This window comes from Uranotaenia lowii, chromosome 2 (genome assembly GCF_029784155.1).
Source record: "Uranotaenia lowii strain MFRU-FL chromosome 2, ASM2978415v1, whole genome shotgun sequence".
Taxonomy (NCBI): Eukaryota; Metazoa; Arthropoda; class Insecta; order Diptera; family Culicidae; genus Uranotaenia; species Uranotaenia lowii.
The window spans coordinates 395524364-395545495 of record NC_073692.1 but is presented as its reverse complement, the minus strand read 5'-3'; the positions used below and the strand labels follow the sequence as shown (position 1 = coordinate 395545495).

At 31.8% G+C, this 21132-nt stretch overlaps 1 protein-coding gene across 4 annotated transcripts in view; it reads right to left on the bottom strand.

Annotated features, from left to right (window-relative positions):
• The window catches only part of LOC129744058 (long-chain-fatty-acid--CoA ligase 1), a 107326-nt gene that overhangs the window by 72472 nt on the left and 13722 nt on the right, over positions 1–21132 (bottom strand). For 2 of the 4 annotated variants that reach the window (XM_055736389.1, XM_055736393.1), the window contains exon 2: positions 17038–17768. In XM_055736389.1, coding sequence (XP_055592364.1) covers positions 17038–17113 — 76 coding nt within the window. In that variant the 5' untranslated portion in view covers positions 17114–17768. Of the gene's footprint in view, positions 1–17037; positions 17769–17856; positions 17986–21132 lie in introns of those variants that run through there. The other 2 variants (XM_055736391.1, XM_055736392.1) reach the window with 2 other exon arrangements.

Below are 21132 nucleotides of genomic sequence, written 5' to 3'. Positions count from 1 at the left end.
TTTGATTGAGATTATCTACTGGTTTATCGATTTCATATTATTGAAAGACTTATAGTTATGAGGTTTTCTTTAAAAGAAATTTTAAAGAATTTCCCTTGTATGCTATTAATTCTATCACGAAAAACATTATTTATCCACCATTTTTAGGACACTTCAATAGATATGACAATATTTTTTTTTTTTTTGTAATGAAAAAACTGTTTTTTTATCTTTCCTATCCCCCATCTAATGAAAATCCCGCTTTTCAACATGGATGATCTCCCTGTTAAGTGGTATATTTGAGTTTTATTTACTTAGAAACTTCTATAAAAATAAACTTCCGAACCTCGGAGGATCACTTTGCATGTTTTCAATTGTATGTGTGTTTTTTTCGCTATTATATTTCACACTGTTTTATGATAAGTTTTTCTTGAATGTTGAAATTCTTACTAATAGTTTTTTAAGTAATCGAAAACAAATCATCTCGGAACCAATATCGCCCATTTTATACAATTAGGCCGCAGCAAATTTTAAATGCTTGTTTTATCACTCGGAGTTGAAACATCGCGGGGGGGGGGGGGGGGGCATAATAAAACATAATGCCAAAACAAATAAATTGGAATAAATTGCACGGAAGCTTGTATGCAACAAAATTTTATGATTTGTCATTGCACAAAACCTCTGAATCAAGAATTAAAAAGGTGAAATAACTCCAGTCAGTCTTTCCATTCTTTTTTGGTGTTGTAATCTTTAGGATATTTTTTTTTTAAAATTTACTTAAAATACTTCAAACTTTATTTATTTCCCCTCGGGTTATTTTGGAAATTTCGAGGGGGGGGGGGGGGGGAGGGAAAGGGGAAATTGATTTTTGTTCCAGCTGTATCCCATTGATTATTGTGAACAGTGATCAATGTAAAGATTATTAGAATTGGATGGTAGAATTGAACACATTGATAACGAATAATAACTCAAATGTTATAGATTGGCCAATGAATTTGAATTGTAAAAAACTAAAAACCCTCTTATTTAGTTTTCTAATAAATTTTCTAATCTCCCGATTGATTTCCCCGATGGTTATCAATGCGTTGAAATCGTAGCCTTATAACTCTAAATCTAAAAACGTAACTTTTCTTTTTCTATGGAAACTCCAGGAATTTCAAAACGGTTGATTCTAAAAAGCTAGAATTTATGTAAATCGTTTGATTAGTTTTCAGAACTCAGTCCAAATAGTTATTCAGCTAAAAAAGTAAATTCACTGTTCACTATATATGATTGAAGACTCTCAAAGCCGCCCCACGGCGGTACGGAGCACTTTGAATAGTTCTACAATTCTAGTCAAAATATTACTAACAGGCTAGTTGTATTTTTCAATCCAAAATGTTGGCTGATTATTGCATTCGAATATCTCGTACCAGTACCACATGATTTGAACAGAAGAAAGAATAAAAACACCCGCCAAAATGTCCTTTTTCAAATTTTTAATCCTGAGCAAGCTTTGATTTGCAGTCCAGTGCACATGAACTGCTGGATGGTTGCTGCTAATGTCCAGCCCATGGTGATGGTGAAAACAACCCGCCAAGGAAAAAAAAGTCGGTTGATAGAATGGGTGCCATGACTTTTGATTTGTGGAAATAAAAACGAAAGTTGTATGGGAGGGTCCCTTTTCTTAGGTGGGAGGGTCTCAGAACTATTACTAAAACCTTACCCTGGTCCGAATACATCTCTGTACCAAATTACAGGCTGATCGGTTAAGTGGTGTCGATTTGTATAAGGTGCATACAAACAAACAAACATATATAGTCCAACTCATCTTTATATATTAGAAGACTAGCTGATTTTACCCGGCCTTGCTCGGGTTCACGTATATAAATCAAAATGAGTCGTTTGACTTTTTGAAATTTTGAAAGCTTTTTGTTCATCATCATAAAAAATTGGACCATGTTTGGTCATGTGAGCTTTGTAAGTTTTGTTAGTCTTATTAAAGATTTCATTAGTATTATTAGCAAAGTTTATCGTTTTCATACTATTAAATAACTAATAGTTTTAAGGTTTGCTAAAAGAAATTTGAAATAAATTCCCTTGAATGCTTATCCATTCTATCACGAAAAATTTTTCAACCTAAGGTTGCCCGGATTTATCCGGATTTGCTAGAACATTTGAATCAAAATTTGAGGTACGTCCGGTCTGGCCCTGTTTCTCGGATTTTGTTGCAAAAAGCCCGGATTTTGCCCGGATTTATTCACATCATTTTTAAAACGTAACAATAACTGAGATTTTATAATTTTTATATTTTTTTCATTTTAACGTACAAAAGAAGTTTTAAATGGCAAGTTTTAGAAATAATCATGACTCGTATCTGGAAGCTTGATATACAATTGAAAATCTGCTGATGCGGTTTGTAGAAACAAAAATATTGCAAGTATATTTTTCGTTATTTACTGAATAATTCCGCGGTTTTAACCAAGATTGCCCGGATATTGCCAGGATATCGGTTTGAACAATTTGAAATCAAATGCTGGATTTGGCCAGGTTTTTTGATAAAATTGGCTGGATTTGTCTGGTCCCGATACGGCAATTCTGGCAACCTTATTTTACACTCATCTTTTTTAGGAAGCTTGAATTGAATTACTCTTTTTTCATCAAATGATTACTATTTTTTAATCTTTTCCATGGGTTATCCAGTGAAAATCCAATGTATTAAGCTTGTAAATAAATGTAAACGACCTCTTTTCAAGATCTACCCGTAGAATGGAATACCTATTTCAGTTTTATTTTGTACTTTGAAATTTATAAATAGATTTCCGCTGAAACTTCATAAAAGACTTGATCTGCATGTTTTCAATGTGCTTTTTTAAGTTCTTATAATGAGATGGTAGAATTGGACACATCGATGATCAATAATAACTTAAAAATTAAAAATTTACAAATGAAATTGAATGGTAGAAACCCAAAAACTTCAGATTTAATTACTAAAAGTCTCGTGCGTTGGATTTGGTTTTATTTTTTTGCATAAAATTAACGTTTAATTGTCTAATTCTCATTGTAAATTTGATTCCTACACGGCAATCAAAGTGTAGAGGTCACAGCCATGAACTTACAACCTTCAGTTTTATAATTTTTTTCCCTATAAGAAGTTCCAAAAATATGAAAATGGTTGGTTCCTAAAAGCTGGAACATTAGTTTTCAGTCCAAATAGTTATTCAACTGAAGAAGTCAATTCATAATGAACTAATGTATCCATACTCTACACACTGCATATTCTAGTAGATTCTCAACCACTGTTCTTCTCAATATATTTCTAACAGGTGAGTTGTTTTTTCTATCCTAAATGAAGGCTCATTAATGCAATCAAATGCCTCGCACCGGTTCCACGTGCTTTGAACAGAAGAAGGAAAAACACCCGCCAAAATTTCCCCCATCAAATTTTTAATGCTCAGCAAGCTTTGATTTGCTTTCCAGTTCACGTGAACTCTGGACGGTCATTTCTTATGCCCAGCCCATGGTGATGGTGAAAACAACCCCGCCAAAAGGAAAATTCGGTTTTGAAAAATGGGTGCCATGACTTTTGATTTGTGGGAATAAAAACGAAAGTTGTATGGGAGGGTCCCTTATCCTTGGAGGGAGGGACTCAAAACTGTTACTAAAACCTTACCATGGTCCAAACACATAACTGTACCAAATTTCAGGCTGATCGGTTAAGCGGTGTGGATTTGTATAAGGTGCATACAAACAAACAAACATATATAGTCCAACTCATCTTTATATATTAGATAGTACATTCTTAAATTTTTCCACAAAATTTTTTGATTGTGTTTTGAGAAGTATACAATTAGGATTCTAATGCAGCTCAAATTTTGAAATTTGGTCCACCCTATCCCAAGATGATCGGCTTTGAATATTGAGTGCGATTTTTTGAAAATGTTCTAACCTTAGGTTAAGTTTTAGGTGCAAAACTAAAACATTATTTATGGGCAAAATATCTCCGAAATAGCTATTGCTCATTATCTTTCAAATGAGATCAGAAGATTTGCAATATGTCCTAAGACGGCTGAGATATGAACGATCAAAATTTGCATGTTTTTTAGCGGGTGATCCCAAACTTTTGGCCGGCAGTGTAAAACAACGCGTAAAAAGAAGTGATACGACAATATGAACAGAATGGTACTCACAATTTCATACGGTTATGAAAACAAAATGTGAAATTATGGTGTTTTTGTATTTAATGAACTCTCTTAAACCCAACCCCGCTTTTAGTCGGGGTTTACTATAATCGGCATAAATCCAAAGCATATAATTATTTCAACTACTTTTTGCGAATAATGTTTCAAAGCATGTAAATCTTACAATCAATACCAATAGCAGCTGTTTGACAAGCAGTTTAGAGAAACAAAAAACATTAGAAATCTGGAAATGGATCTGTTTTTTTTTTTAAATAGTACTTTGGTAGCTTCGTAAATAACTATTGATATTAAGGTCTAAGAGTAACAACCATTCAGGCTTGATTTTTTGAGTTAAATATGATCCTAAGTTAGGTTGAAGTAATGAAATATAAATCCCTTCTAAAGGTGGGATGGGCAAAAACGACAACAAATCGACAAATATGTACCTACTTAGTTTGATTTTTGAATAAGTTGAAATATCTCAGTTATTTGTGAAAAAAATTAACAAAAATTATGTAAAATTATCGCTATGAGACAATCTTTGTATGTTTAAAATTGAGGAAAAAAATTGTTGAAATGTTTAAAAACTACAACCGAAAAAGCATTGAAAATGTAGTTTTTCAGCCCTTGTAGTTATGCAATTTTTGATGTATTTTTTTTTTGTTTCGATTATAGTTTTACCATCATTATGGCATTCGCGACTTTATCAACGTTACAGTTGGCGGATCGTTATTTAAAAACTTATCCGGTACAACTGTGTACGATGTTTACTATTGGGCTCGAACTCAATAGCAAAATTTGAAAAAATATTTTATTTGGTTTGAAGGAAAAAAAATACAAAAAATAAAAATAAATAAAAATAAAAACGTTTTCTACGAAAAAAAATAATAAAAAAGTGATCCGGACCTATTTTGGGAGTGGTTGGTTTAGACCTTATTAGGGTGGTCAAAATACTTTGAAAATATCAGGTTAAAGTTCCGATTGAAAATTAGTTTATTTTTCCTGTCCTCATATTGAATAATACTATTGCGCTCTGTTTTCTGAAATTTGAAATAATAATCATGAACGATGAATTTGGTATTGAATTACTCATCCATAAATCAGAAATAAATTTTAAATTTAGTTTCAGGATTTGAAGTTTAATTTTACTAAGCATTCTGAAATTTCTTTTAAATTCTCGTCTATAATACTAATGTGTTTGAAAGCCTAAGTTCTGGGTGCTGAATTTGGCATATATTCTGGCTAAATTCTGAATCTAAATTTTCAATCCGCACTGAAAATGTGTATCTTAATCCGAACTTTAAGTTTAAAATCTTATTCGAAACTTTTCTCAGAAGGAATTTTTGATTTTCTAATATTATTTTTTTGTTATAAATTCTTAATGCAGAAGATAACAAAATATTCAAACGTGATTCCGTCACTCATACACTTATGATCTGTAATTATAGAATCCCACAAAAACTTAGTATCGTGTTCCACCTTTTGTTCATTCATTTATGAACGAAATAACACGGTAGCCACCCAATTTTTTGTTTCCTGTATTTTCCCCGCTTGGCCTTGTGAATTCTAGATTCTCGAGAGTTAAATACTGAGTAAATAGCGAAAAACTATTTTCGAAACTATAAAATAAATATAAATTTCTTCAGTGGCAACACAAACCAAGAAGTTTTGATTTTATTAGAATTTCAATTTTTTAAAGAAGTAATGAAGCCTTTCTTAAACTCTGCTCAAAACCGCTAAATATTAATAAATTTGAGTAAAAAAAAATATTTACAACCCATTTTTTCTTTAAACCTTTTATAAAGAGACGTTTGTTAATCTTTCCATCAAAATAAGTTGATCTACAGGTAGGTAAGCTTAATTGCGTGATTGCATTACTTTTATGGCTTTCACTTCCTTTTATTAAAAATTCATCTTTATTGATTCACAAATTCATTTGATTTTTTGGTATGACTTTTCAAAACTATTCCCCATATATATTAAATATTTTCATTAAATTTCTCCTCATTTTTCAAGTGTCGATTTAACATTAAATGATTTTTTTTTAAAAAGAGCACCTGATAGAATTTTGAAAATCATTCATTCTGAACCAATGTAGAATAATTCCAGTGATTAGATAGATGTTAAGCATATGAAGTTAATTACAAATTTACATAAAATCTTTGAAGTTGCAATTTTATTGAAAAAATAATTCTTTTTACTACTTTCCTTAGAATCGTAAACAAAATTTAGTAAGGTATAGAATATTTAGGTCTTACATTTCAAATTCACTGCAAAATAACTGTGAACTAAGAAAAAGGTAATCCTCGAGAAATTTTTTCCACAACGTTCAATTCTTACATACATAATAGACTTAAAATACTCTAGACATGGAACAAGAACGTTTCAGAGCACCGACACTTATGCGCTAAGCTCAAAAACCCCGATTTTTGCAGAAATTCCCGAGTTTTTACGCATTTCTCCCATGGAATGTTAATTCAGATATCTCCCCGCTTCTAAGAAACAAATAAGTTTTGATCAAATTAAGAATTCAATAAGTTCATGTATGGAAAAAAATGAACCACACATTTTTTCCCGGTATGGATTTGAAATTCCAGTCTTTTTCCCGGTTTTCCCGGTCCCATTTTAAATTTCCGGGTTTTTCTCGGATTTCCCCGTTCGCTGACCACCCTCCTTATTCCTAAAGGTACTCAATTGAATCGAAATTTTTCTATTTGGAGGTGTTATACACTGCCGGTCACCCTCTCAAAAACATGAAAGTTTTGATCTAAATCAAAACCTTATTTGTATGTTTTTAACAAAATGTTTATGTTGGATTTATACGACTTAAATTAAACTAAGTTGGGACATTTTCCAAAAACTGCACTAAAAATTAAAACCCGATTATCTCAGGGTAGGGTGGACCAAATTTCAAAATTCGAATTGCATTCGAATCCTTTTTTCATACTTATCAAAACACAATTGTTTAAATTTGTGCCAAAAAATGCAATGTACTTAAAATGAATAAAATAGCTACGTAGGTCATCGTCCAACTTATAGCTTTGGAATCTTTGTAACAAAACTTAAGTGTGCAACAGAATTTTTTCAGTTGCAACAAAAGTTTATAAGCCCTTTTACATGTCATCTTGGTAAAATCTTATTCTGCATATCATACTAAATATACATTTAAAATCATGATTTACTTTAGAATATGAATTCTAATACGAATTTAAGTACATGACTTCTTCTGAATACGATGTTTCATTCCAAGCAAGAAAAGTGATGATAACCCTCGATCTGCATGAAGCATGCATCTAGAGACCTTTTAAACTGCAACTCTCTTGTTATTACAATTTTCAAGCTTTTAAAAAAGTAGTAAAAAATATTCGTTTTCAGAAGAAAAAAAAAACACTCTTAAAGCACATCAACGACGTTGTTAGTACCACGTCACTTATCGTTCACATGAGCAGAAGCATAGCAATTAATACCGAGTGGAAGCAGCGAGCGGACGGACGGGAGTAATTATTTTTTATTTTAATCTTCCTATCCGCTAGGTTTTCGATCAAACGACATAGATCATTCTGAAAATGAAACCAGAATCACTCACTCGGCTCATTCACCGGGAGTGACGTTGGAACAGAGCGGTTAAAAACCGAAAAAGCTAAACTACAAGGCAAAACCAAATTATGACGGTTTAATCCGTTTGTTGATTTTTTTATGGCATGGAGGTCTTTTTCTTGTCACAGTTAAGGTAATATTTTAAATATTTTCGGAAGACAAATCATGGTAAATATTTTTCTACAACTTTTAAATATGAGATTGGATGCATTGTTACTAAATATGCTTCTAAAAGAGCTTTGATTAATGCCTGGTAAATTGCAACTTAAAAAATGATGATTTCTCGAACACAATTAGAGGTTTTTTTTTTTATTAATCTGACATTTTTTAGAGACAAGTCATAAGAGGTATTCAAGTAATATAAATTAAAATCAAATCAAGAACTTATAACCATGGGAAGCTCTCTAGAGAGATGAGATAATTTTTTTTCAAAGGTAGGAAATTATGTAATCATTCTTTTTGACCATCCACACAAGGCATGTTGACTTATATCAGTTTCTTTGATATTTTATCGATCACGATAAACGAAAACCAAAGTCATTCGAAGACATTTAGAAGGATTTAAGATTTATAATCCGCGTTATTTTCAATGAATGGGAATAAAAAAAAATCTGTATCTAATCTTATCAATAACCGGCTGGGGGCAGTATTTGAAATTTATTATTATCAACTGGTAGGTGATAAACGATTCTTTCGAGTTGCTTTGATTTTCTTATCAAATAATTTCATAATGAATGAAAATAAAAGATAATTATATTTAACCTTCCTTTGCGGTCAGGGCCACCCGAACTGTACCTTCTTAATACGATATCTGAGGAACGGTTAGAGCTAGACATGTATATGAAATTTTCAGACTTTTCTTGAAATGAGGAGCACTACAATTTCTCATTTTTAGATTTTGGAATAGGGTTAACAGACTCACCCAGCAAAAAAGGACAATTAGCCGGTTAGCGTCATGTAGACTCAGTTTACTGAACCGACTTTTATAAACTGTACTATTTTGAAATCGTCCAAAGGTCTGTTATGACTTATGAGATGCTTTCTAAAAGCTTTGTTACCTGATAAAAAAATTTAAATCAGGAATCGATTATCCGTCTTGTAAAAAAATCATGTAGGTATTGCTGTCTCGATCTAATTCTCAATAAAAAAAAATAATTGCAAAAACATTTAACAGCTATTATGGACGCCACCTTTTTTTGTCATCTGGAAACAATATTGGAATAAGAAATAGATACTCCGTCCTGTCTTGTTTATGAATTTTCGATTCGATGCTATGTAAAGCAACACAATCATTATGAAAAAATAAAAAAAAGTTAATATGGATAATGGTGCATAATAAAGCAATTATTTCGAATACATTAAACAGCTCATATGAACGACCCCTTTTCTGTCGTCTGTTACAAAGTTGGAAATCAGGAGTCGATTTCACGACCTGCAAAACTTTCATGTAAGCATTTTCGTCTTAATCTGATGGGTTATAACGAAATCATAGAAAGATTTAAACATCATAGAAAAAATTAAACAATTAATATGCACGAACCTTTTTGCTAATCCTTTCGTTTGTTAACTTGCTTAGATGGTGCATCGGTAAGATATCGGACTGGCAAGCCGAGATGAGATGTTGCAGTGAGATCGAGTCTCACTATTTTTTTTTTTTTGAATGAATCATCCAATAGGATGAAAGTTCCATAAAATGTTTTCTTGTTCCGCTTGAAAGTAGTGGCCACGCATCATTTTGCTTGGGAGCTCGAGTATTAATTCCAGTTATGCTTTTCTTATAATTTCATCTGCTTTTCAAATCATACACTTTTCAGAGTATTTTCTGCAAAGAAATTTACTAAATAGGCATAATGGATTTTTGCAAACCGATATATATAAGTACAGTAGAAGATACATAAGTATTAGCAAACTCCAAACTAAAATCTCAAATTTTTGAGCTAGTTACATCAAAATAAATTTCAAGCATGTTTTGGAGTTGTTTGGTTAGATTAGGACACCACTCACTGATGTGCCTCGATATAAATTACATGATTTTTTTGGGAGTAACATTTACTTGAATTTTGACCGGAAAGGCAAGGAAACAAACAAAAGGTCGGGTGAGCTTCGAAAACCGATCGCAACTTAACCGATCTATAATTTTAACTCCTGAATGGTAGCTTGAGTTAGGACAAAATGGTCATCCCCTTTCTTAAGTCACGTCACGTGACTCGCAGCATAATCTCTATAGATCTGAGTAATGTGCATTTTTTAAGAAATTTGCTTGAAAAACCTCTTTTCTCTCGTCCATCCACAGAAACTTTTGGAGAATCAAAAATTTCAAACTTTGAGTGCTTCTTGATACATCTTAATTATGTTTGATGGAACGTAATTTTAGCGTAATTTTGGGGCAACTTGCTCAAGAGTCTGATAGATTTAGATTATTTCATTTCATCATTAAATTTTTGCGGCAAAAATCTGTTTCTTACAATTTTAAACCAAATTTAGGATTATAATTTGAAATTAGGCTGACGAAAAAATTGCAATATTCACTCTTTAAAACCTAATTTTTTTTTCGCTGAAAAAGTTTTATTTTGTGATAACAAACAACTTTGGCATTCCAAAAAAAAAAAAACATATTGATGGAAAATATGTCATTTATCAAACAAAATATTTAAGGCAATTTCTTTAATTCATCATTTTTAACCAAGTTCAGGAAAATTATTTTTTCATATTTCAATCCAGCATCTGTGTTACATTTAGGGCTTATATTTGTAATTTTATTAGAAGGAACAACTATACGAAACAATATTTTCTTAGACTTTATTTTTGGTTAAATGGACCATTTTCTCGTTTTTATTGGTTTTCAAGCTTCTCTTAGCTATAGCGAATACCACGCGCGTATCAAAAAGCCGTCATCATTACGGAATCTTAGAACAACATCTTTTTAATCATTTAGCGAAAAAAAATTTGTTAAAATAACTATTTTATGTTATTTTTTGACAATTTTAGTAAATGCACTAGAGGGTTAATAATGTTAATCAATACACTAACAAAATAAGGAAATCCGTATATTTTTTTCTTTATCGGCAATTATGTTGCTCTAAAAATCAATTTTATTATCCATGAAATTTGAAAAATTAACTTTTTTTTCATATAATAAATCTATAAAAAAAACTTAAATTCCACTTTATGTTTGTTATTTCCAGCTGAATTGTTTATTCAATCTGACTTTGATCAAAAATTAAAAATTCATAATTTGAATTTACAATATCACGGTGTCTCTGGAAGAAAACTTTATTTTTCGAAAATTAGCATCGCTAATTTTTGCACCATTCGAAAGCTGGGTCTTCCCCCTTTCATTTGAGTCCAAATTTGAAATAATCCTTCGGGGGGTCTAGAACAATTTATTTTTTTGAAATATTTTTAACACTTTTATTGGTTTTTTTCAAAGAGAAAATCATAATAATCACTGTAAAAACGCTCGTCTTACCTTTAGCGTTAATTCAACTCCATATGTCAATAACATGATTGGATAGGAAAATTCCCTAGCTACAATATTGTAGAAGACAACAAAGTGATACAAATTAAGCGAAAAGAGTTGTAATGTGACAAACAGAGTGATTATTATTTCATTTGAAAAATCTAATAAAACTTCTCATCACTGATTGTACGAAGACCAGAAATAGTATTCTACGAGCTTGGTTATTGATTGTAGAGTGTTAATGTTTAGGATGGTTTATTTATATAAAAAATCAATCTTGCATCTTTCATGCTCAGGATAATCTGAAGTAAAGAGCATTTGTAGGGTTTAATTCTGAAAAAAAAATGTCACCTGCTTTTATTGAAAATTTAGTTATTTATATTTAAGCTAAGTTAACGTAAGGATTTCATGACCAAATATTTGGGACTAGGAAACAAATTAGACTTACTTCTTACATTTAAGCCCAAATTTTATATAATCCACCTGAATTTTAAAACCAATAGTTTTGTTGAAACTCTTTCATCGGTTTTGATGATTTCTGAAGGTTTTTATACTTTTCACTTTTAATCGATTGTAAAACCTTAGACACGGGTACCACAAGGATGATAGAGTGTCATTTATAAAACTAAAAAAAAATTCAACATATTGTTTATGTTTGATTGCATAAATTAGCGTTTTTTAAGGCATTCGTGTAAATAATTAAAATTAATTCAAATTTTAAATGAATTGGAAAACAAATGGACAAAAGCTGCCTTGCAACAAACTTCTATACAATCTACATCGCACAACATCAACAAATTTAGATCAAACATTTGACAAAAAAAATCGTAAACAACAGGTGATTTTACTCCCATCTTCTACAGTTTGAATTTTCGAAGACTGTATCAAATTTTTGTTTAAGATGACTTTAACTTTATCTATTCCTTACTTCGGGATTTTTGGAAAAATTGGAGTGACAAAAAAAGAATTTGATATTTGTTTTGGAATAATAAAACCCCATTAATGGTCGTTACTTCAGATAATCCTGATCAAATTTATGTAAAAGATTGATTTTTCAATGAAAATAAACTATTTTGAATATTTATACAGTGATGAGAAGTTTAAATAGATTTTTCAAATGAAATAAAAATCGCTTTGTTAGTCACATTATAACTCTTTTCGCTTAATTTGTATCACTTTGATGTCTTCTACAAAACTGTAGCCAGGGAAATTTTCTATTTAACCTTAATATTGACATTTGGCGTTGAATGAACTCTAAAGGTAAGACGAACGTTTTCACAGTGATTAATATGATTTTTTCTTTGATAAAAAAAAAACATTAAAAAGGTTAAACAAATTTCAAAAAAAAAATAAATAAATTATTCTAGACTCCTCTATGGATTATCTCAAATTTGGGCTCAATTGAAAGGGGAAAGACCCAACTTTCAAACAATGCAACAATTAGCGATGCTAATTTTCGATAAATAAAATGGTTCCATCAGAGAAACCGTGTATTTGTTATAAGTCTGCCATATCTTGCGATTTGAATTCCTTATTTTGTTTATACAAATCATTTACGAGCTGAATCTGAATTTGGAATATTAATTCAGTTTCTGAACTTGGAACCGGAGTCGAAATTTGAATTTGGGATCTGTTTTCGATTTCATTAATTTAGTACAATTTCTAAAATAAACAAAAAAAACGATTTCTGAATCTTCACTCCAGATCAGAATTTCAAATATTAGCCAAAGAGTGAGTTTTATTTCATGAATCAATTATTCAGATTCTGATGTTTTGGGCTTCAATCTGAATTCAATTTTAATCCGAGTAGTGAATCTGAATAAATACAAGGGTTTAGTTTAATGAATTTGATTCTGAGTATTCACTTTTTTATCACTTATTTGAAGTTTCGTTTGAATTCTGCATAAGAATTAAGTTTGAGAACTTCAAATCTGAATATGAAACAAAAACACAGGATGGTTTTAAGTTTTTTATTTCATTTTTCATTTTCGTAAATTTATTTTCGGCATATCGGTGAAAATTTATATACTTGAAGAAAAAATATCAGAATTGAAAATTGATAAAGATGGATAGTAAAGTGAGGAGAAAATTTTTACAGATGTTGAAAAGAGCGAAAGAGCATTTTTGCGAGGAAAACTTATTAACGTACACCGTACTTTACCCCGCATCATTTCATTATTTAGGAGAAGTAGTACCGGGATAGATTTTCCGAAGATTTTATTTTAATACTAGCTGACCCGGTAAACTTCGTCTTACCATTTTAAACTTGGCGTCTTTTTTTCATTTTTTCTTCACTGTTTAATTTTAAAAAAGCATCAAATGTTGAGTTGTTAATCGTATGGCTTTCGTGAACATGTCCTAGTTTTTTTTTACAATTCCTTCTTTTCCATTTACTCGAATTGTCCCGCTTAATTTTATCGGAATCAAACCTAAGAATTTCATCTCAAATCTTCGGGTCTTTACTTAAATTATCAAAAAATTACCTTCAATAAACTTTAAATGCATCTGACATGAATACATTTTTATTTACTTTTCTTTAATTCGGATGTTTTGAATATTGCCGAATGGTATCAGCTATCAGCTTCTCGTTGCAAATTTGCTTTCTTCAGCTCTCAACGTAACCATCAAACGCCAAGTAATCCACTTTTTGTAACTTGTTCCATATATAACTATTTGTTGATAACATCTACGTTTCATTTATTGAATACCATTTAGTTGATTTACTCCGCTTAGCTCGAGTTCACTTAAAGGTTTAAATCGAATTCAAATGTTTCTCATCATTTGGAATTTATTGCATAACTTAATGGAATTTGAATTTTGAATATCGGGACAATTTTTGGAGTATTTGCCCAATATTCTGCCTAACGCAGTATTTTCAGCTCCCGATTAGCTTTGTATGGTATGTTTTTAAGAACTGAAGAAATAAGAACATTAAAGAAGATTTTTTACTAACCATTTTCAAGCAGCTTTTTGTTCTCCATCTTCACCCTTCGAAGTAGTTAATATCCACATTTTCACCAAAAACATATCCAAAAATAGGTTCAACGATTTTCTATTTATTCAAGCAAAAAATGCAAAATAAATTCCTTTGAACTTTAACTCAATTAATCAAGGAGACGGTTTCGAAAGGTGGAAAAAACATATGTTTATTTTATTTGGGATTCAACCAAATTTCAGCATTTTTTTCTTTTTAATCCTAAAGGACATATGTTTTTAACCCATTGTGTTTGAAAATTCTTACTGAAGCATTGGGGTGCTCTGATTTCAAAATTTCCTGAACAGTGTTGGAGGCGATCTGTGATTTCATTCAAGATTATGTGATATTTTCAAGATTCAATAACATTTAATTGAAAAACAGATTGCAAAAAAATTAAATAGATCAAAAAGAAGTAATCTATAAAGGCTACAGTGATATCATGAGTTCATTCTATTTTCTGGAAATTTTGCAATAAACGCACCTTGAAGCCTTTTAAACAAATTAAGTTGTCTTTTCTTTTTATTGTAAATTGGAATTAAAAAAATCACCGGGGCAAGTTCAAACGGATGTCATCACAGTTCAACTTTCATATTCTTTCAAAAACAAAAATACTTATGTAAACATTTGTCCCATTTATTGGTGCAAGTGAAAACAGATAGCTCTTTTTCAGATGCGTCAGTATGAAGAATTTTAAATGAATTTAATACTTGTTCCTGTTTTGTATTTTTTTTATCAACTTTTATGGATATATCTGTAGTTTTTCTTTAGAATAACCGTTTTGACCATTTTGGATATAAAATTCTTAAAAAGTAGACGTTTCATGGCTAAAAGGAGCGTTTCAACTTCTTCCACCGTGTGAAATGACAGAAGTTAATATTATTTTCAACACTTTCAGATCAAAATAAAATCTTATCAAAAAAATCTGCTTCTGCTATCGAAAAAAATGCTTCTGGAATATCAATCATAAAAAAAAATTTCAACAAAAAAGCGGATCTTAAGTCTTACACTTTCTTGTTAATTACGTACTTGAATAGTGTGTAAAAAAACAGTGAACCTGTAAACAGTTTTTCGATGAATGATTTAAAAAAAAGTTGAGTTGGGCCCAACCATTTATAAATGAAGCAATTCATACATTTTTTGTAAGTGTTGAACGTTTGCACTTGCTCTGGTGTACCTTCTTAACTGAAAATTCTTCCGAAAAATACATATCCTCACTTTTTGTTATGAAAAAAAGGTTTATTGTATTGATAACTTTCACTTATGCTTGCAAAAAAACAAAAAAAAATCTTAGCATTCGGCCTTTAAATTAACATCAATCCTATATAATTCATTTCAAAGGACAGACTCTTGTTCAGTTCATGTGTTTGTTAATTTTCACCGGATTTTGTTGTTGTTCTAAAAATTTAAAGGCACTTGATACATCTTCAGTTAAGTACATCTTGTTAGAAAAATGGTATCTAGGCGTATAAATTCTACGTAAATCTTCCAACTTTTTTTTTCAAACGTCCGCAAAGAGTCATACCACTATATCATATGCATCAGTATTAAATTCATATTTTTAGACAACAATTTCTGCTTTGAATATCATGAAATCAGAATAGTTTTAATTTTTAAAATCGTTTAACATGGTTTTTATTCGATCGGCAAAATATCAATCTGGGTCACATCTAGGCGTCATTCTTTAATATTAACTGTACAAATGAGCTGGAAATCAAAAAGAAAAAAATCACATCGAGGCTTCACAGTGCCACCACCTGCATTGACAGTATGCCTGGTTGAGAAATACGCGCCCAAATGTTCCCACTAACCAGTATGCTATGCCATGGTTACTATCCTCTCGCGACGTTTACTCGCGACGCCTCGACCTTGGAGACGAAAAACAAACCGCCCAAAGGAAAAACAATATCGAAAAAATGGATGCCATGACTTGAATATGATTAAAAAAACTACAAATTTAATTATTACGGACAATTGAGGCGACTTTTTGTTTATTTTATTCGATATAAACCGATTCGCATGCCTACAGAATATTCTAAAAATAACTTCATAAGAATCGTTTGGATCATTTCGGAGGAGTAGTACTACAAACACCGTTACAAGAGAATTTTATATAATAGAAAGATTGAAAATGTAAGTAAGTTTCTAAAATCATGAATCAAACTCTAAATTAAATGAAAAACCAAATTTGAACGACGATTTCAAAACAGCTTTTAATTTCTGATTTCTATATATGTTTCGAAGTAAAAATCAAGAATCCTAAATTGGATTTCAGTTTAAAATTTGAAAACGGTAAAACTCATATAAAATTTAAAATTCTGAACTGGTTTTCGATCAACGAGTGAGGGTTAAAGTTGTAGATCTAAAATAATTTTTAAAAAACATTTAACAACATCACCAAATGAGAAAATTTTGAAAATCTGTGATAGAATTCTGAACTTGGGATTAGTTCCCCCCTGATTTTTTTATCCATCGACAGTCCAATTTTTGTTTTATCACCATGGAAAAACCCAACCATTTATACAGCGAACTTCTGTATGATTCAAACCTTCTGTACCATATGGGATAAAATGGGAGATATTTGTTTACGTCATATCGTGGATAATTCAAACTGTGTCAGAAAGATTAAAAAATGTGTAAACCCCTTTAGATTTCAGCCTGATTCAGCCAAATTTTCAATGATTCTTCGCTTCAAATCATTAAATTTATGGACTCGATAATTAAACAACTAAACCGTGCACCTTTATGAAAAAATGGTAATATAAATATTCACGAAATTAATTTAGTTTTGGGAAAATGCTTCCAATCTTCGAGCTAAAAAAACTATTAGATTTTTTGTTTCAAAGAAAGAGAGAAAAAGTACTCACACAATCCGGTTGAGTTGGACATGATGCTCTGCCGTACCGCTTTAATCCACTTTAGTAAATCCGAAACGAAGTTCATTCACCGCATGCAAGAAGCTGAGCACTGAGTTTTCTTGTTTACCGATCCGAGGAACGAATACGAGGAACCTGTGTTGTATCTTCCTCTGTTGCTTTAGTTGTTGTTGTTGTTGTTGATGTTGATATAGGCTTCCACACTAAAACTGTGATTATTTTCTCATGCTCCAGTAACAACACTTATGAGCCCAGCACCGAACTTATCAAAGAGACCTGCCTGCAACAGATCACCCGAACGTCAACCGATCGATTGATTGAGGTTCGCTTCTTCAAACGTAAAAATTGCACAACTCGCAAACAGAGACCTCCTCCTTCTTGTTTTATCACATTTATTGCACTTTTATTTCCCTTAATACCACCACGTTGAGAGCTTTCAGCAAGAGCACAAGTTACATCAGACGGGGAGATTTAATCGGGGTAGGATTAGTACTAGATTTGAACGGATTTTAATACTTTACTTTTTCCTTTGCTGCACATTTTTTCTGCTTCTTTTGGCCTCTTATCACTTTATCACTCAAGAAGACGGACTAAAGACGACGACGGCGAAGACGATAAGCAGCACGGGGTCGCTGCTCTTAGTAAGTAGCTTTGCAATCTTCACTACGGCCTACACTATGAGATCGTTGCTTGTTGACTTCTGGAAATCACGATTCATCAACCTACAAGAGAGTGAAAAAGCAAAATAAAAACAACAATTAGCGCCAACTATCAAAGTAGGGATTAATAATTGGGTGTAAAATGGCACACCATCGTAAAGCGTTCGAAGGCCTACTTTGTTCTAGCCGAACCCGAATGCAACAAACAGGACATAAACAACGCCGTGTGACGCGGAAACGATTCTTAAACTCGCGACATCCACCAAGTGACTAACAAAGAAACAACGGACGGATTGCTGTCGACGACTTCGGAGAGAAACTAACTAGTCTGTAACAATGCTTGCTGGAAGATTGCAATGATCGGTTCGGAAAATGGCAAGAGAATGAAACCTCGGGCTTGGTTGGCCAACTGAATGACTGGAGACCTGACTCTTGTGGTGTGTGGTGATGCCTTTGAATGAACCTCATTGGTTGTGCCCGAAGTCAGGTGAGATTCGCGAACCAAGAGAATGGGAGAATAGTTGGTGCTGTAATTATTGTGAATTGAAAGTTGCATAGATTCCAGCAGGTAAGCAAAGAAAAAAGAAACTCCTGCGTTCAGCAGTTTGCCAACATTGATAAAAACTGCACGTACACATAACAACATCTTCTTCCATTCCATGATGAATGAAAGATTAGCAAAGCATAACGAAAGGGGTAGTGGGTTATTATTTTGGTTCAGGTTCGCTTTCCATGAGGAACTTCAGTGAAGATAGATCATCAAATTTGGATGTTGAGTTCAAACTGTTTATGATGCATTTGCGAAATACCAGGAGTCATTGCGTTAATTTTATCATAAAGGTCCTCCAGATTTCATTAATATTAAAATAAAAATTTTAAATAAATTACAAATTTTTTTTCAATATATTTGAAATTCACACAATTATTTAATAAATAGTCTAGGAATGATTATTTTTCAAAAAGAGAGCCCGTTTTGCATTCATAAGATTTCAATCAATATGAAGACATACCTCTGGTTCCATTCTAAGACTATCGAAAGCTGTCCCCAAAAAGAAAAGATAAACCGGTTTAATACTCGTATTAACCGCTATGGAAAAATTATCATATCTGCATTTTGAGCTTGGATTATCTCTTTCATTCCTATACCTATACTTTTTTGCATCGGGCCGAATCAACTTTCTGTCTTAAGAGAACTTCTTCCAGAATGAATGCATAGGAACAGTACTTAGTTTGTCAGTTGGAATTTGTTGACCAAAAATTTCGCAATTTAAATTTCAGGGTTGCTAGCGATTTTCCGTTTTGTAATTCCAAAGTTTTCGCGGTTAAAATGTAGATTTTTCCGGTTTTTATAATACAAACTGGTTTTTTAATATAAACTCATGGTGAATAAAAAAAAATCAATGTAAAGCCCTTATAACACTAGGTTACTAAATTTAGAAAAATATCGTAAACTTTATTGACCGACCTGTATTTTCAATGTGAAATCGTGCGCTGAATCCGCAAACGAAATTCAAAAAATAATCTGTAGAACAGTTTTTGAGTTATGCTTCAAACATGAAATTTTGGGAAAATAGAAAAAGTACTTGTACTTAGATTCAAATATCTTGAATTGCGTAACATAATTTTGAATTTTTTTTTTAAATCGATCTTCTGAACTTCATTTTTTTTTAATTATCAAGCAAGAGTATTGTCGATATTAGTGCCTTTATGATAGAAAAAAATATATGAAAAACAAAAGTTACAAAAAGGAGTTTTAGAGTTTGAAAAGAGATTTTAACTTCGTTTGTTTACTATTGAACGAAAATAAGTGTTATTGAATAAAATTTGTATCAAAAATGACTCTTACATTTAGAAGTAAATTTAAAATGTTTTTGAAATCCAGTAAAAATTTTCCGACAAATTTTGCGGTGATGTGCCAAAACTCCCGGTTTTCCGGAGACGCGATGGAATTCCAATTTTTTTCCGGTTTTCCAGGTTCGCTAGCAACTGTGTAATTTCTAATGAATCTTAACCCTTCGTAACATAGAGTAAAAAAATTGAAAAAAAAAATACGAAAACAAGTATTAAATCTTCCACTATGTTGAGGCATAAACTTTTCTGGATTTCTGTAAAAATTCTTCTAAAAAGAGCTTACATTTGGAACATTTTCGGCTTTTGAGTGCACTTAGAAAAATACTATTACGTATGCCAGATGGGAAACATTTAATATTGAGCGACTCAACAAGTTGCCTTGACGCTCTGAAAAAAAGGGCGCTCCAAACACCCATGGATTCAGGAAATCGAAAATTTGATCCAGACCCGAAATGTGGTATTCGCGTGGATACCAGGACACTCAGGAATATTTGAGAATGATAAAGAAGACTTCCATGCAAATGAGGCTCGTAAAATTCCTCCTCAAAATATTCCATTACCATCTCAGGATACAGTCTTCGGAACAAGACGACAAATTTGAAATAAATGGACAACAACCTGGTGGCAATCGAGATGTTCTCTACGCATCAACAAACCTTATCCAACCAAAATATGTTGATCGTAAATGCGCTTCTGAACAACGTGTTCTAACCAGGTTGCACATTGGGCACAATGAAGCAGATAAGGAGAACAATCTCATAAAATTTCTAAAAAAGGGTAAACTATTCGAACTTACTTAAATAGGTTAAAATTAATTTTAACTAGCAGTAGTTTAGTACATAGTTGTATTTTTTATTTAGTATTATAACATACTGTTTTTTTTAAAGACACGAATACCCCAGGAGTGGTAAAATGTCTAAAAAAAATTACATATGCCATACTGATATGTAATATATGATTATGCATGCCTAAGCTTGCCAGATTGCCCGGTTTTATCCGGGTTTGCCCGGATATTTGATGCAAAAATTCGAGAAAGTCCGGTCCGGCCCGTTTGCCCGGATATCGTGAAAAAAGTCCGGATATAGCCCGGATTTTTTAACAATTTTCACAAAGAATCCAAAAAAAAAACAATTTTTTTGAGTACGTTTCAGCAAAATCGATTATCGGTATGGAAATTTTCAACGGTTGTTTCAAATAATTTCGTTGATTTACTTTTATAAACCTTTAAATATTCAAGTGTTCCAAAAAGTTGTTGGAAGTCTGCAATTACATTAATAAAATATTAATTTCGTTTTTTTTGCATTTTTTCTTTGCTTTTATATATAATAACACCTAAATTTTGCCCGGTTTTTGTCCGGTTTTTGGACTTGAAAAATTGAAATCCATGCCCGGATTTTGCCAGGTTTTTTTGGAAAAATGCCCGGAATTGCTAGGCCCGGATGGTAGTGAAAAAAAATCTGGCAACCTTATGCATGCCATAAGATTCGCTTATAAACTGGTGCCATAAGAAAAATGCGTAGCGAATGATTTCATCAGATGAACCTCTACTTCAATGAGAGCTTTATGCTTTTTAAAA